Source organism: Tympanuchus pallidicinctus, unplaced genomic scaffold (assembly GCF_026119805.1).
Source record: "Tympanuchus pallidicinctus isolate F22 unplaced genomic scaffold, pur_lepc_1.0 scaffold37, whole genome shotgun sequence".
Taxonomy (NCBI): Eukaryota; Metazoa; Chordata; class Aves; order Galliformes; family Phasianidae; genus Tympanuchus; species Tympanuchus pallidicinctus.
The window spans coordinates 53,945-69,512 of record NW_026294755.1 but is presented as its reverse complement, the minus strand read 5'-3'; the positions used below and the strand labels follow the sequence as shown (position 1 = coordinate 69,512).

The 15,568-nt window shown below is 56.6% G+C and overlaps 1 protein-coding gene across 5 annotated transcripts in view; it reads left to right on the top strand.

Annotated features, from left to right (window-relative positions):
• The window catches only part of KANSL1 (KAT8 regulatory NSL complex subunit 1), a 68,436-nt gene extending 54,590 nt beyond the window's left edge, over positions 1-13,846 (top strand). For 3 of the 5 annotated variants that reach the window (XM_052699472.1, XM_052699471.1, XM_052699473.1), the window contains exons 5-15: positions 905-1,020; positions 2,037-2,232; positions 3,786-3,951; positions 6,581-6,766; positions 7,065-7,226; positions 7,535-7,686; positions 9,662-9,780; positions 10,037-10,094; positions 10,256-10,368; positions 11,617-11,860; positions 12,512-13,846. In XM_052699472.1, the coding sequence (XP_052555432.1) occupies positions 905-1,020; positions 2,037-2,232; positions 3,786-3,951; positions 6,581-6,766; positions 7,065-7,226; positions 7,535-7,686; positions 9,662-9,780; positions 10,037-10,094; positions 10,256-10,368; positions 11,617-11,860; positions 12,512-12,775 (1,776 nt within the window). In that variant the 3' untranslated portion in view covers positions 12,776-13,846. The remainder of the gene's footprint in view (positions 1-904; positions 1,021-2,036; positions 2,233-3,785; positions 3,952-6,580; positions 6,767-7,064; positions 7,227-7,534; positions 7,687-9,661; positions 9,781-10,036; positions 10,095-10,255; positions 10,369-11,616; positions 11,861-12,511) is intronic. The other 2 variants (XM_052699474.1, XM_052699475.1) reach the window with 2 other exon arrangements.
• The last annotated feature ends 1,722 nt before the right edge of the window (positions 13,847-15,568 follow it).

Here is a 15,568-nt window from a genome sequence, read left to right as displayed (position 1 = left end):
GTTTAACCCTGGGGGAGGGGAGGAGAGTGTCTGAGAGCAAAAGGAGCTGCACAGAGGTGCCCGGGGCAGCAGCTTGCTGCACTGTGCTGGCACCAGCTCCATGAGAGCAGCGATGCTACAGGCAGGGCTGCAAAGCCAGCATCTGCTGACAAGCAGTGAGGCAGCCCCCTGCTTCCCCTGCTGCTGCGAGTGGGGCTTCTGCCTTGCTCAGTATTTCAGTGCTGCAGTCGTGCAGGAGCTGCTGCTCATTGAGGTCAGGAGGGTTTGTCTGCTTTTCACACCCCAGGCAGAAGGAGAGGTGTGTGTCTTGCGCTTTGTTCCTACTTGCTTTCTTCAGACAACAAGGTGTTTCCAGCATCAGACAGTTCTGGTTTTATGGAGTTGGCCTCTTCAGGCCCTAAAGCCACAGCCTGTGTGCATTCTAATTGGGAAGATCTTGAGAAGTGCTGCTCGGGCTGTGTGTGCACAGGTATTTGGTTAAAGCACAAACTCAGTTCTGCAGGCCTGTTCCCCTCGCCCCCCACCTTCCCTGCAGCACTGATTGGGGCTGCAGCACAATTGTCAGCCCTGGGAAGCAACCCATGAGCTGTGCAGGTGGTGAGGAGCTTTTCTTTTTGCACTGAGTCCTGCAGTGAGCCTTCCTGCTCTGCAGTGGTTGCCCAAGGGGAGTTGTTCCTCACGTTGGGAGTGCTGTCGTGCACCCGTCCTCCTGCTGGAGCTGCTCCCTCCTGTGTCCTTACCTCTCTGTCTCTTATTGCACACCATCTTCTGGAGCCTTGTCTCAGAGTTGTGCAAGGAAGCCTGAGCAACAGTGCAGAATCCTCAGCTGGAAACTGGAATAAGAAAACTGTGGCTGTTTTGGATTTCCACAAATGAATCTATCATCTCTCTCCTCCTTCCCTAGAGCGTTCCTGGATCCCAGCCCTTGGACAGCTTGGGTCTTTCTGCTGCAAGTACTCCTGAGTCCCATCCCACCAAGCCCTGTGGAGCACCAAGACCCGTCAATGGAGTCATCAACACGTAAGCTGCTTCCCCAGTGCAGATAGAGCTCCATTTTTAGGGCTGCAACCCAAGCCTGTAATGTGCTGTTAGTAACTGGGTGGGTGATGGTATGAATGGTTTCTTTTTTGGAAATAAAGTAATAATTCAGTAGTGAATCGTGCTTGGAAGCAGTGTTGGAGGAGATCTCTTGCTTGAGGTTTTGTGCAGCATTGTTTTTCTGAAAATGGAATTGAACAGAGCTGTGTTTACATGGACAGGCCCTGCAGGCAGTGAGCATGTTCAAAACTGTTTCTTTATGGGTATTTTTAATACATTTGCAAATGGTGTGATCCAGAGATTAGAGCCCTGCTTGCAGGTATTCTGCAGAAAGATCTGCAAACCATTGGCCTGCTTTTCTGGAGGTACAGAGGACCCCACATCCCATCGATTCCATTGGGAACGAGGTTCTCTGCGTTGTTTCTCCAGGTTGCCTTTGCTAAGAAACTCTCAAGGGGCAGGAATACAAACAAGCAAAAGCAATTCTCCTGTGCTGGAGGTGACGTCAGGGTTGAACCATGTGGTGCTTGGAGGTTCTGGCAGTGGCTGCAGAAACGCATGCAGTGCACCTTGGGCAGGACGGTGCAGTGTGGGCACACTGAAATACCTGCTCATGCCTACAGCTGGAGCACTGCAGGCCGTGGCACAGCCCTCTGTGTGCCTGTAGCCTTTCAATGACAGGGCGTCAGGCCACGGGGCTTTGAATGTTTTGCATTTCCAGATGTGAAACCCTTGTAAAATAGGCATGGAAAGGCTCTGTGGATGTGGAGTTGTGCTGGTATTTAGTTGGTGGCGTCATGCATCGGTGCCACAGCAGGGCAGGGATGCTGCATGTGGGCAGCAAGGGGAAGGTTAGCATTGCACTGGGAGGTGTTGGGGGGGTGGTTCCCAAGTGTTGATCAGAAGTTTGCATCTCAGCTTAAGGCTTCGGTCTCAGCTTAAGGCTTGACCCTGCCTGCAGCACCGGGCAGTGATGCTCTCCTCCTTGTTCTCTTCAGTCTTCAGCCTGGCCTGGCAGAACACGCTCAGGGAGATGGCCAGGAAGCTGAGGAGCTCTTGCATAAAAAGCAGAGAATGAATGTGGTCCCTTCAGCTTCAGATGGGACGTGTGTGGCCGCCCGCACGCGCCCGGTGCTCAGCTGTAAGAAGCGACGGCTGGTCCGACCCAGCAGCATCATGCCCCTGTCCAAAAAGGTGAGTCTGCTCCCTTGTGCTTTTCTCTGCTTTGCTCCTCCTCGTAGCACCAGCTCTGCACCAGAGGAGCTCCACAGCCGATCGCTGGTCCGTTCTGCTTTGCACGAGGAGATCTCCCTTCTTTGGGAGTGTTTGTGGTCACAGCGAGGGGAGGAGGAGCAGCCCAGCGGGGCTCGAGGGGCTGTGGGAGAAGTAAAGGAGAAACAAAGAAGCTCTTAATTGGCTGAAGGTTTCTGTTAGCTGCCATCAGCGCTGGATTCTGACACGGGGTTTTCTTTTCAGAATCCAGCTGTTCTAAGGTAAGCTCCAGGCCAGGTGGTTCAGCCTGGTAAAATGGGAGCAGCTGAGTGAGTGAAGCAGTGAACAGTCAGGTGTAGGAAACAGTACAGGAATGAACAGGGGCCCATTATTAACGTGTTACTTTGTGCTCCTCCCCATCTTCCCCTGCCCATACGCAGAATTCAGTTCAGCAGAAACGGAGTTTATTCTCTGAGCATCCTATGTGAGGACAAAGCGTGCTTCATCCTTCTTAACTTCCTTTAGGAGTGCCATAAGCTGTCAGTTGGAGAATAGATGCTCTGAAATCGAGGCAATAAGGACGGGTTTTTTTGTGCGTGCAGCTCTTAGGATTGCAGAACCAAGGATGGCACAAATCCACTTACTTGTATTTCAGTCAGAAGTGTTTCAAGTCAAACTTAATTACCACAAAGTTTCAGGGTTTCTCGCTCTGTGGGGGATAGGGTTTAAAGAAGCTCAGAAGGAAGCATTCTGCTGAGCAAAACAGATTCTTGGCCAGCTGAGTTGGCTTAAAAGTGGGAATAATCAGTTCACTGGGGGTATTTCTGTGCTTTTACCCTCACTGAGCAGTGCTTGGTTCATCTTCCATCACTTCTCTCATTCCAGCTCTCTCCTCCAAGCTGCTTGCAGCCCTTCCCAGTTGTACTGCTATTTGCTAAGGCTTTAGGATATTATCTCTTCCATCATTCCAGTCATTAGTGGAAATTATCTGAATAATACCAGACTCAACAGACTTCACAGGATCTGATCTGACGGATCCTTTCATTTCAGTGGGGCTTCATCGGTTGCTGGCTGTTTCACATCCAGTTGTGCATCTGCACCACCGTGGCTTTATGTAGAGGAGGTTTATGTGAAGTCTGTGGATCTGTGAACTGAAGGTCCCTCCTGGTTCAGGGACCAAGACTGAAAACCTCTCCTCCTCACTCCATGAGGACGTCCCTGAAGGTGTCAGCTCTTGGCACGGTGGTGGTTCCCTGGCTTGTCTGAACTAGAAGAAGGTGTTTTTCCTCTCTGACAACAGAATCGTGCTGTCTCATGGTTTTATAAATGAGGTTTTCAGCCTAGATAAACACTTTTAATCAAATCTGGGAGATGCTGTGTGCGGGCAGGTAGTTGTTCTCAGCTGTGTGTATGCGAGCTCCAGACTGAATCAACAGGTTTGCTGCAAGGTGTTACAGAGAATCAGGGCTGATTGGACGGGGCAGCGTGCAGAAAGAGCCCCGTGAGATGCTGAGGATCTCTGTCCCCCTGCCCAGGTCCATCGGAACAGCCTGGCTCGGTGCAGCTGTGACGTGAGCCCCTCGTGTGCTCTGTGTGGTGCCCGCAGCTCCGCGCCGCTGGACATGCAGTACGACGCGCCGCTGCTGGAGCGCCTGTCCCAGCTGGACTCCTGCATCCACCCCGTTCTGTCCTTCCCAGATGGTGAGCACGGCAAAGCAGGGCTGTGGGGAGGGATGGAGGGGGGGGGGGTCACACTGGGCGCTGCCCTGGGGCTGTGTGGGGTGTGAGGAGCCGTGCAGCCTTCGTCCCGAGGTGCTGGGTGCAGTGAAGACCAAGCTCTTCGTCTGCACCTGGTTTTAGGAGCAGAGCATTTATTGCAGCAGAAGGCAGAGCGTTGGCTGGGGCCTGAGAGTCCGTGCTGGGACCGGTGTGAGTGTCATAGAGCCATAGGATAACCTGAGCTGGGTGGGACCATAAGGATCCTTGCATCCAACTCCGTCACCGTCCAAACGTCAGACCGTGGTGATCGGTGCTCACAGACCTCAGCAGAGCTTTTTTACCTGCATGAAACCACTTGTGGACTGGTGGAAGTTGCAGGACGTTTCTTTGACCTTGTTTGGTGTTGTCCATGATCTGGGGTGGCTCAGAGGGTACAGGAGGAAGGGATGTTCCCATTAGGCTGCTGCTGCTCTGACCAAAACCTATTGGCTGCGTGAGCTGCTATCCACCCATCGTCGTTTCCCTCCGACCGCAGCAAACAGGAGTGCAGATGAAGAGTGGGCGCTCTTGCAGGAGAGCTGGGATGTCAGTAGGCCAGGGCAGAGGTTTCCCTGGGGCAGGGGATGGCTGCTGGGAGGGGTGGAGTTCTGCTGTTTGTGCTTGGGTTGGGTTAAAGCCTTGGGCCCATGTGCACAGATGGAAAATCCAGCTCTGCACAGACTTTGTGCAGCAGTGCACGGCGTGGCTGGGAGCAGGCTTTAGCCCTCTTCCAAAGCTCTCTGTCCCCTCTCTCTTCTCCTTTTCCTGCTTGCTGTGATCTCTAGCTGGGAGTTTGGGGATGATGTAATAACCTTGGTGGAAGGATGTGAGCTGTGCTGGGCTCGGTGCTGTTGCCATCTGCCGGCCCTTGGAAGCTCTGCACCGTGGCTGTGACCATCGCAAGGGCAGCACAGTTTGTTTGCCTTTTGCCTTTGTGTTTTCACCTCCTTTCAGCCTGGCCCGTCCTTCCACAGACGTGTCAGGGAATGAACTTCCAGGAAAAGGCAGGAGATGAGCTGTGTTCTCCTTGGTGCCATCCTCAGGGACTGCTCTGAGCCCTCCCTCCCCACTGGGATCTGTCCCTGCAGATCATCAGTGCTTGAAGAACTGCTCTCACACTTTGCTGCCCAAATGGTTGGGGCTCAGTGAGAGCTTTAACACCACAGTCTTCTAAACCCTGCTGCCCTGGCTTTTTGCTGAGCATCAGGTTCCCCTGTCAGTGACCGCAGCCTGCAGCCCTGTTTGCCTGTCCTGGGCCTTTTCGGCCTCTGGAATGGGTGGGAAAGGATTCCCATCTCAGCTGCTGAGACTGCCAGCAGGGCTCCCATCCCTTCATGCTGCCCTCTGAGGTCAGACAAGTCCTCAGGCAAAGCTTGCAGTTCCAAATGCCACAGCAGCTCCGAATTGCGCTGCTGGCCCCTCTGCAGGGCTGGCAGCTCAGCTCCTGGTGTGGGCTCTGGTTCCTCTCTGCTCAGGGTCGCTTCAGAGTCCCTGCGAAAACACCGTGTGAGATCTGGGGGACGGACAGTGCTGCTGGGGGAGTTTGCTGGAGCAGCTGATGGTTTTTAGAGCTGACAGCATAGCCTGTCTTCACAAGAAAAGCATCAAGTAACCCCACTGGTGTTCTGCCCTTCAGCCGAGGTCAGGAGAGCACATTTGTGTGGGATTGAGGTGGAACAAAGCTTGAGGAACATGGGCCAAAGGAGCGTGTGCCCCTCTGCAGTGTGCAGCGTGGTCTGAAAAGGCAGCATGGGCAGGGCTGAGCGCTCTTGGGTGCAGCTGGGAGCCTGGGAGCACACTGGGGGGACTGTGCTTCCATGGGCCCTGAAGTGTGCTTGTTTGGAGCACCCTTGGTTCCATGGCAGATGCCCTGCCAGGCAGATGAATTTCACACTTGGCTTCTGGCCTGACCCGAAATGGAGGAGTTAAGCTGAATGTCTCTTTTCCAGTCTGTGCTCCTGTAGGTTTGATGAGCTGAGATATCCTAGTGCCTTGGAAGTCAGATCACAGATAGCAGAATGGAGTCACGTGCCTTTTATTCTCCTGCCAGCATATACCTGGGTGTGAATTGTGTGTTACTGTGCTTCTCTCAAAGAGCTTCAGGTTGGAAATGCTGGATCCTCACACAGCAGCTTCTTCAGAATCACAGAACGGCCAGGGTTGGAAGGGACCTCAAGGATCTGAAGCTCCAACCCCCTGCCACACGCAGGGCCACCGACCTCCACATTTCACACCAGCCCAGGCTGCCCAGGGCCCCATCCAACCTGGCCTTGAACACCTCCAGGGATGGACGGGGCATCACAGCCTCTCTGGCAGCTGTTCCAGCACCTCACCGCTCTCATAGCAAAGAACTTCCCCCTGACATCCAACCTCAATCTTCTCTCCCTCAACTTCAAGCCATTTCCTCTCATCCTGCAGTTATCTCCCATTCTGAACGCATAGGCAAACCTGGCTGCGCAACGACAGCCCTCTGTTTTTTGGGGCAGTTCTTGCTGGGGGTTGGGAGGTGATGATGGAGCCGCAGCTTCCTGGTGCACCTGGATTCATGCATTGCATTTGCTTTCCTCCGCAGACGTGCCGACCAGCCTGCACTTCCAGAGCATGTTGAAATCCCAGTGGCAGAACAAACCCTACGAGAAAATGAAAGCTCCCAAAAAGCTCTCGCTGAAGCACAGAGCCCCCATGCCCACCAGCAGCCTGACCGACCCAGCTCGCAAGGACCGCCACAAGCTGGTGAACTCCTTCTTCACCGCAGCCAGTAAGTTCCCCCAGCCCTGCCGTGTGCAGAGTTGCTCCCCTGCTGTTGGTAACCCCAAAGCAGTGCGATCCGGGAGGAGAGAGGAGGATGGAGAGCCTTCAAGTGGAGCCTTGGGGGCCGAAGGGGTTTGTGTGCAGCCGGTCCCGGCTGCGGGACCCCCTTTGCCCAGTGCCAGGCCGTGCCCACGCAGAGCTCTGCCCGTTGGTGCCGCAGCATCGCAGCGCCGGCGCCTTCTGTGCCTGCAGAAAGAGAGGTGAAAACAGGCGTTTCATGGCTCTTTCTCTGTTCCCCTCCTCAGAGCGCTCACAGCACAAAACCCAGGCAGACAAGGCGCACAGGCTGCCTTTAGACGATTTTATGGCCGTGTCCAAGGCCGAGGGAGCGCCTGAGCGCTCGCTTGTCCAGCCTCCCGCCCATGACAAAAAGCGATTGCGCGACTGCTCATCTGAGAGGAGTGAAGGTAGGCTCCCACGGCCAGGGCTCTCGGGGGGAGCTTGGGCTTTGCTGCTCATCAGCCTCTCTCCCCCTCGGAGGAGAGGGAACGCACTGCTTGTGGGCCTCCTCACCGCCTGTGTGCTCCGACTGCTGCTCCCTGCAGGCCCTGAGAGCCGTCTGCAGTCAGAAAACGCTTCTCTTTCCTGCAGGGTGCACCTCAGCATTGGCCATTTCTGGCAGAGATGGTCCTTTTCTCCCCTCCTTCCTGCCCCCCACCCTTTTGTTTTTTAATGCTAACGTGCCTCTTTGTTTTTTCCTCCCTTCCCCACGCAGTGCTGAAGCATCATGCGGACGTCGGTGGCCCGAGCTACTTGGCAGCAGCTGCGACCCACGCACCTCACAGCCCCATAGCACGGCAGCTGTCCGCCTCCTCGGAGGGCTCTGCTCCCACCAGCACGAGCTCCCAGGGCACCTCCAGCACGGCTGTAAGTATTGGTGTCTGTCTGGAGAGCTGCTGAGCTCAGCTCTGTGCTCCCCAGCCTCTGGAGCTGAGGACTCGGTGTTGCCTTGCTGGTAGTGGAGTTGTTGGCTCTCCGTCTGCTCTGGCTTCGGGTCTGCCGTGCTCCTGGCTGTGCACAGAGCTGACAGGTTTGCTGTCAGTTCAGTAAGTGCTGGTAAATGGTCCTGTTCCCAGTAGTCCGCTGGCTTTGCTCCACGTCCGGATTTTGGTTACTGAATTTGTCAGGGGATGCCAGGAAACGGAGTAGAAGAGCTGAGCACCGGCAGTGTAGAGCTGCTGACACAACAACAGCTCCTGCTCTGGGATTCTTCCCCTTCCTGGCCTTTTCTCCATGTGCTGGGCTGTAAATCGGGCTGAGGATGGGACTCAGCTGTCATTGTACCTGTTGTTCAGCAGTTGCTTGGCTCATACTGTGTGCTGAGACAAGCTCAGCCTCCCAGAAAGGATGACAGCATTTGGAACCTTTGTGGAGCTGTGTCTGAAAGCCACCAGCAAGCAGGGCCCAGCTCCCTCCTGCTCTGTTCAGCTCTGAACTGTGTGTCCTAGGAAAGTTCCTGGCCTCTGTGTGGCGCAGCCCATGCTGGGGATGCAGGGTTTGGGGACACAGAGCACAAGATGTGCCTCGGCCCTTGCTCTGAGCTCCAGGCTGCCACCTCCAGCCGGGTTCTTTCCCAGAACATTTTGCTGTTGCATCATCAGCTGTGTTGTCAGTGAGGTGGGTTGTAAGGCTCAGAGGGGCTGAGACTCCAACCAGCAGCAGCAGCTTCCGTGGAATGAGCCAGGTGTTCTGCAGACAAGGACGCTCCTCCTCAGCAGCCAAAGCATGTCAAGATGAAATCTGTTCGTGCTTCCTGCACTTGATCTTCCTTTCTGCTCCTTTTGCCACTCTTCCCTGTGCCCGTCCTGAACAGCAGGGTTACAGCGTGGTGCTGGGCAGCATCGCTGGCAGCTCCTTTCCTGGATGCTGGTTTTTAGCACCTGGCTTCTTCCAGCCCCAGAAGCCAGCTGTGCTGAGGTGTGGGCGTTGTGCACAGGGCTGTCAGGCAGGGCAAGGTTTGGGTCTGGTTTTGGTGGTTTTGCAGAACCTCCCAACGTGCACAGCTTTGCTGCAACTTTGGGGATTCCTTTGGGGAGGTGGAGGGAGCTGCTTTGAGCTGAGAGGCGTTTGCATGAGGAGCTGCAGCTTCCTGCACTGTGACTCGCTGTGCTTTTGCATTTTGCCTGCGGCTGCCCAGCAGGTTTTGCTCAGAAATGATGGTCCCTATTGCATGCTGCCAGTTCTACCAAAGCCAATACAATTCCAATTGGGAAAGCTGAGCAACGTCCCATCACATAGTGCAGGTTGAGCTTGGGGTGTAATGCAGGAACACGGCTGTTCTGGGACATGAAAGCACCAGTTAAGGTTTCGGAAGGGGAGAAGCCCTGCAGGAGCTTCCCACTGTCAGCTCCAGCCATGGGGACAGCAGTGGTGGGCTGAGAGCCTGCAGCATCCCGTGTCTGTGCTGCAGTGCTGCTCTCGTGGCTCAGTGGAGGTTTGGGGACAGACAGGCAGGAGAGCACCCAGCTTCAACCCAGATGGATAAGCTGAGTGTGCAGCTTATTTCTGGCTTGGAAAACCTGTCCTGGTTAAAGTGGCTGCGGATGGAAGCTGTTAGGTTCTAGAGCAGCTGTCACAAGCCGAGATGAGCTGCTGCTCCCAGCCCTGTGCTGACCCAGTCGGAGCTGTGCTGAGGGTCCCACTGCCATTTCACACGGGGAACTGAGCTCTGTGGGGCTCTTGGGGCTCTTCTCTCCCCTTTCAGAGCTGTTCCCATGGGGGAGGCCTTCCAGCAGGCAGTAGTGAACTCAGTTCCAGCCCAGATCTCTTGATCCTTTGTCAGTGGCTTACCATAGCAAAGCCTCCGACCCTTTCTCATGTTGTTCTTGTCTTCCCGTTGCAGCAGCCGAGGAGGAGGAGAGGAGAAAGTTCATTTGATATTAACAACATTGTCATCCCGATGTCTGTCGCCGCCACAACTCGCGTGGAGAAGCTGCAGTACAAGGAGATCCTGACACCCAGGTCTGTGCCCAGCTTTGGCTCGGGGCTCTGCTCCAGGGGCTGCAGCTGTTGGGGAGGAATGGGACTCTGGGAGCCTCCCAGCCCTCACGCTGAAGCAGGCTTTGGGAGTGAGATGGCTCTGATGGCACCGTGGGGGGGTTGGGGGACAGATGTGGCTGTGTGGCTGAACGCCCAGCCTGCGTGTGTTGCTTGTTGTGATTTCCTCCAACGATGGGGCTGCGCTGTGACCGACTGCACTCTGATGTTGTGTTTGCAGCTGGCGTGAGGTGGACATCGGCGCCCTGAAAGTCAGCCCTGATGAAGACAACGAGGAGGTGAGAGCTGCCCTGTTTCCCATTGAGGTGATGCTGGGTTTGGAGGCAGTGGGGGAAGCACCCTCTGGACATCACCGATTCATTTTACTGGACAAACTGCACACAGTCGTGCGTTCGACGTGAAAAGCCCCCGCCTGAGCCCTGTGCCATTGCTCCCACAGATCGAGGACTTGTCTGATTCGGCCTTTGCTGCTCGGCACAGCAAGTGTGAGGAGATGGAGCGAGCCCGGTGGCTTTGGAGCACGAGTGTGCCCCCACAGCGGCGGGGCAGCAGGTACAGCAGCACGGCTCTGCTTCTGTCCATTACCCACGGGTCCTTCCTTTCCTCCCATCACTCAGCGCTGAGTTCTGCTGCAGTGTCTTCTCACGAGTGGGTGTCTAAAGCAGCGCGCGTTTCAGCTGTCCTCATCTGACAGAGCTGTGTGATGAGATTCGCTCTTTTCAGTTTGGTTTCTGATGCCTTGGTTTGGATCTGCTGTGCTCTTGCTGATGGCTTGCATGCAGCCACGCAGCGCTCTTCTCACTGCAGCTGTGGTTGCAGCAGGGTGCCTCTGTCTGGTTGTGCTGCAGTGCAGGCAGGGCTGAAGTTCACATTGGCTCTGGCTGTGGTGTGAGTGCTTCCAGGGCTGGAGGCTCCCTGCCCCGCGGTGTGCAGAGCCCTGGCAGGAGGTCTGGCCCTGCCATCTGCTTTCCACGCAGCTCCCACCTTCACCTCGGGCAGAAGAGCTCCTCCTGCTTCCCCCAGCCGTCCCAGTAGCTCCCGGTGACTCCTCCTTGGCCACCAGTGTGTTCCCAGTCTGGGTCCCCAGCAGGGATGGAGCTGTAGGCGCTGCTGCTTCTCAGCCCTGCCTGGGCCGCGTGGAGCTGCTGAGCTCAGCTTCTCCTCTGCAGTGCTGTAGCAGATCTGAGCATCTCGTGGTCTTTTGCCCTACGGAACCAAACGGATTTCTTTTATTCCTGGAGCAGCTTCTCGCTGCACCTTGGCGCTGTTTCCATGTTGCAGCTCTTTGCTTAGCACAGCTCAGCCCGGTTTCTGTGAACATTTTAGCCCAGGTGGATTTTGGAATGCAATCCTTAGCAGTCCTCGATGGCTGCTTGCAGCTGGAATTGCCTTGAAAAGATGCGTGCAGACATGGGTGTGACTTCAGTGCTTCTTTATGGCTCTCTTCTCATGGCTTACATCTGAAGCCTGGCGCTTTGCGGCGCTCCTCCCCCCGCAGCTGTCGGTGCTTCTGTGTCACTGCTTCCCTCCGTTGGCTCTCAGTGTCACACGGAGGGGCTGATTTCACACTGTGGTGTCACAGCCGCTCCTGGCGGTGCTGGTGGTGTGGATGTTGGGATGCATTTCCTCTGGGGAGCTGCAGGATGGATGTGGGCTCAGGGGGGTTTCAGTGTGAGCTGTGCTCCTGCACTGTGTGCACTGTGCCAGCCTTCAGGCGCAACTGGGGGGGGGCGTTGGGGGGGGACACAGTGATCTGGGGTAATGGAGCAGAGCCGAACCTCGTGTCCGTTTCTCCCTCAGGTCCTACAGATCGACGGACGGACGGACAACCCCCCAGCTGGGGACCCCCTCCACCCCCCAGCCAGCATCCCCAGACGTGGGCAGCTTCCATTCCCACTCGGAGCCGTCCCACACCCACTCCCCGCGCAGCCCCATCAGCCCCGAACTGCTCTCGGCTCCCCTCACTCCCCTGTCCCGCGATTCCCTGCGGCTCCTGCCCAGCGAGGACACGCGCTGCTCCACTCCCGAGGCTCTGGACGAGCAGGTGGGTGCGGGCAGGGGGCTGAGGGCAGGGGGCTGCGGGCAGGGGGCTGAAGGCTGAGGGCAGGGAGCTGCAGGCAGGGGGCTGAGGGCAGGGGGCTGAGGGCAGGGGGCTGCAGGCAGGGGCTGAGGGCAGGGGGCTGCAGGCAGGGGCTGAGGGCAGGGGGCTGAAGGCTGAGGGCAGGGGGCTGCGGGCAGGGGGCTGAGGGCAGGGAGCTGAAGGCTGAGGGCAGGGGGCTGCAGGCAGGGGGCTGAAGGCTGAGGGCAGGGGGCTGAGGGCAGGGGGCTGAAGGCTGAGGGCAGGGGGCTGTAGGCAGGGGGCTGAAGGCTGAGGGCAGGGGGCTGCAGGCAGGGGGCTGAAGGCTGAGGGCAGGGGGCTGAAGGCTGAGGGCAGGGGGCTGAGGGCAGGGGGCTGAAGGCTGAGGGCAGGGGGCTGCGGGCAGGGGGCTGAGGGCAGGGAGCTGAAGGCTGAGGGCAGGGGGCTGCAGGCAGGGGGCTGAAGGCTGAGGGCAGGGGTCTGAGGGCAGGGGGCTGAAGGCTGAGGGCAGGGGGCTGAAGGCTGAGGGCAGGGGGCTGCAGGCAGGGGGCTGAGGGCAGAGCTGTGCAGCAGAGCCGCCCCGAGGATCCCTGCAGCCCCGCTGTCTTTTCCCTTCAGGCCGTGCTGCCCTGGGAGCGGCGCTGCTTCCCCCTGTCGTACGACCCCAGGACGGAGTGTGAGGACCAATGCGACCCCCAGGACCGGTCGTCGCGCTGCACCCGGCGCACGTCGGGCAGCAAATCCTCCCGGGACGCCGATGGCACTTCTGCTTCACCCACCCTGACGGGCATCAAGAGCCGCCCCCCCCCGGCAACCCCCCCTCCTTCCTCCTCCTCCTCCTCCTCTGCAGCAGCAGCGGTTCAGCGGCCGGCGCACAGATAGAGACGTACGGGGAGACACGAGCAAAACCAACACACAGAACTAAAACTCTTGGCATTAAAGCTTCCAAAATCTGCGTTTGATATTCAAACATCCTGCCGGGAATTTTCACAGTTTTTAGTGAATTTAAGGAGTTTAGAAACTGGTTTTTTTTTTTTTGGTTTTTTTTTTTGTTTTGTTTTGTTTTGTTTTTGTTTTTTCGTTGTTTTTTCTTTTTTTTTTTTTTGGTTTTTTTTGTTTTGTTTTTTCTCCATGTTTCCTTGTCACACCAAGGAGCCCCCCTGCGTTCCTCCCAGCGGAGTGAAGCCTGGGGAGGGGAGCAGCCCCTCCATCCCCCCCCCCCATCCCTCCCCTCCCCTTGTAGGTGCACAAGCACAGAGCGCAGGCGATAGCAGAGGCTGGGATGATTTCTGAAGCAGAAGGGTCTCCTCCCCTTAACCTGCAGCCCCTCTGTGAGCCGTTGGAGTGAAGTGAGGGATGGGAAGTCTCTGGATTCGGCAGCTCCCCGTCCCCACATGGGGGGCTGTGCTGCTGCTCCCCCCTGCAGGGCGCAGTGTCCCAATGAGGGACCCCCACCGCCCCCCTCAGCCCATCTCCTTCCTTCTTGGGGCAGCAGAGCAGCCCCGGGTGGGGGAAAGGGAAGGAAGGGGCTGCGTGTGGGGCTGCGTGTGGGGCTGGAGCTGGGCTTGGGGTTGAGAGGGCATCTCCCACAGCGCTGGGAGCAGCAGCTCCCCACCGGGGGGCAGCGCCGGGCTGCGCGGCCCCACAGCGCTGCGGCATTCAGGTGGGGCCGGGGGGCGCTCAGGAGCGCAGCGGATCCTTGGGGTTTCGGTCGTAGGAAAGGGGAAAAAGGAGGAGGGATGGGAGGGAGGGGAGGGATGGGGAGGTGAGAGCAGCGCTGAGCCCCCCTGCAGGTGTGGGGCTGGGGAACCCATCGATGCCCCCCATAAAACGCTTCTCTCTGTGCCCCTCGTGTCGCTGCCGCGCCGCCCCCTTCTGTAGAACCGCGGCACCAAAAAATAATAATAATAAAAAAAAAATAATAAAAAAAAAATCCCCCAAAAAATAAAAAAATCCCCCAAAAAAGGAAAAAAAAAAAAAAAAAAAAAACAGAAAATTACAGCTTTTTTTTTTTTTTTCTTCCCTTTTTTTTTTTTTTTTTCTTTTTTCTTTTTCTTTTTTTTTTTGTAATCGTCAAGAACCGAATTGTAGCTCTGCTGCTTCACCGGGGGGGGGGGGGGGGGGGGGGGGGGGGGTTGTGATGCTCAGCGTCCCCGAATGCTTTGGGTTCTGTTCTGAAGGATTTTTGTCAGCGTTTCTTTAAGGAAAAAAAAAAAACCAAACCACACCAAATCAGCAACAAAACGGCGCTCCGTTCCCCCCCCCCCCCCCCCCTCTTTAAATGCTTTTCTATTTATGAGGTTGAAAATTCCAAACGACCCCTTTTAGCGTTATAAAAACCACAGGAAAAAGGAAAAAAAAAAAAAAAAAAAAAAAAAGGAAAAAAAAGAGAAAAAAAAAAACAAAACCACCTCCCAAAACGTCGTATTTTGTAAATATTTTCTTTTCCTGCTTTGAGCTGTTGTCATGTCCTTGTTCTATAGAGAAACAAAATGCTTTTCTTTCCGAGAAGCTGATCTTTGTTCATGTCTCGATTCTGTTGGCGAAGCACAGAGATGTGCTTATAAAAAAAAAAAAAAAAATTAAAAAAAATTAAAAAAAAATCGGAAAAAAAAAAAAAAAGAAAAAATCAATTAAAACAGAAATATCCTCCGCAAAGAGAGCGTCTGTGTTGGGGGGGGGGGGTGGCGCAGAGGGCAGCAGAGGCGGCTTTGCTCAGTCGTGGGGTTTTGGTTTTTATTATTTCCAAATTCACTTTTACGGCAACAGTGGAAACGAGTTGTTGGACACGAGGACACCATGGACACCATGGACACCATGGACACCATGGACACGCACAGACAGGCAGCTAAGCTAGGATGGTACACCGAGATCAGACCTCCCCCCCCCCCCCACAGCCCCCCCTCCTCCCCACCCTGAGGCTCCCGCTGTGGTTTGGACCCTCATCGGCCCCGTCGGATGTGGGGAGGGAAAGGGGGGAAGGCGGGGGGCTGCGGGACCCCCCTCCCCCCAGCTGAGGGCGGTGGGGGCTGCGGGGGCTCTGGCTGCTCGTGTTCCAGCACCGCTGTCACCCCTCTGTGCTGCGCCCCACGAATGGGAGCCCCCAGCCCTCAGCCCAACGCCACGCAGCCCCCCTTCCCAACCCGGGTCCCAATGTGGCTCCAGCAGCACCCAGGAAAGGGGGGCGAGGACTCCATCCGGCACCTCGGCCCGAGCATCCCCAGCACCCCAGTGCCCCTCCTGGGAGCTCACAGCCCTCAGTGCAGCCCTATGGGTGCCCCCTCCCCTGCCAGCAGCCGTTCATAGGGGTGCGGGGGGGGGAAGGGCGGTGCGGAGCTGCTCCAGCAGCACCTGGGTCTCTTTGGTTGGTGAAGGAGTGGGCACGGGGTGGGGGAAGGAGGGGAGAAGGGGAGGGGGGCAGCACTGCCCCAAACCCCCATTGGCACGGGAACAACGGCAGTGAAGGAACAAAGGGGCTCTGCGTGGTGCTGGGGGCAGGAGAGGCACACAGTGCCATGGGGTGCCATGGGGTGCTATGGGTTGCCATGGGGTACCACAGGGTACTATGGGGTGCCACAGGGTGCCATGGGGTACCATAGGGTGCCATGGGGTGCCATGGGGTACCATGGGGTACTATGAGGTGCCACAGGGTGCCCTGGGGTGCCATAGGGTGCC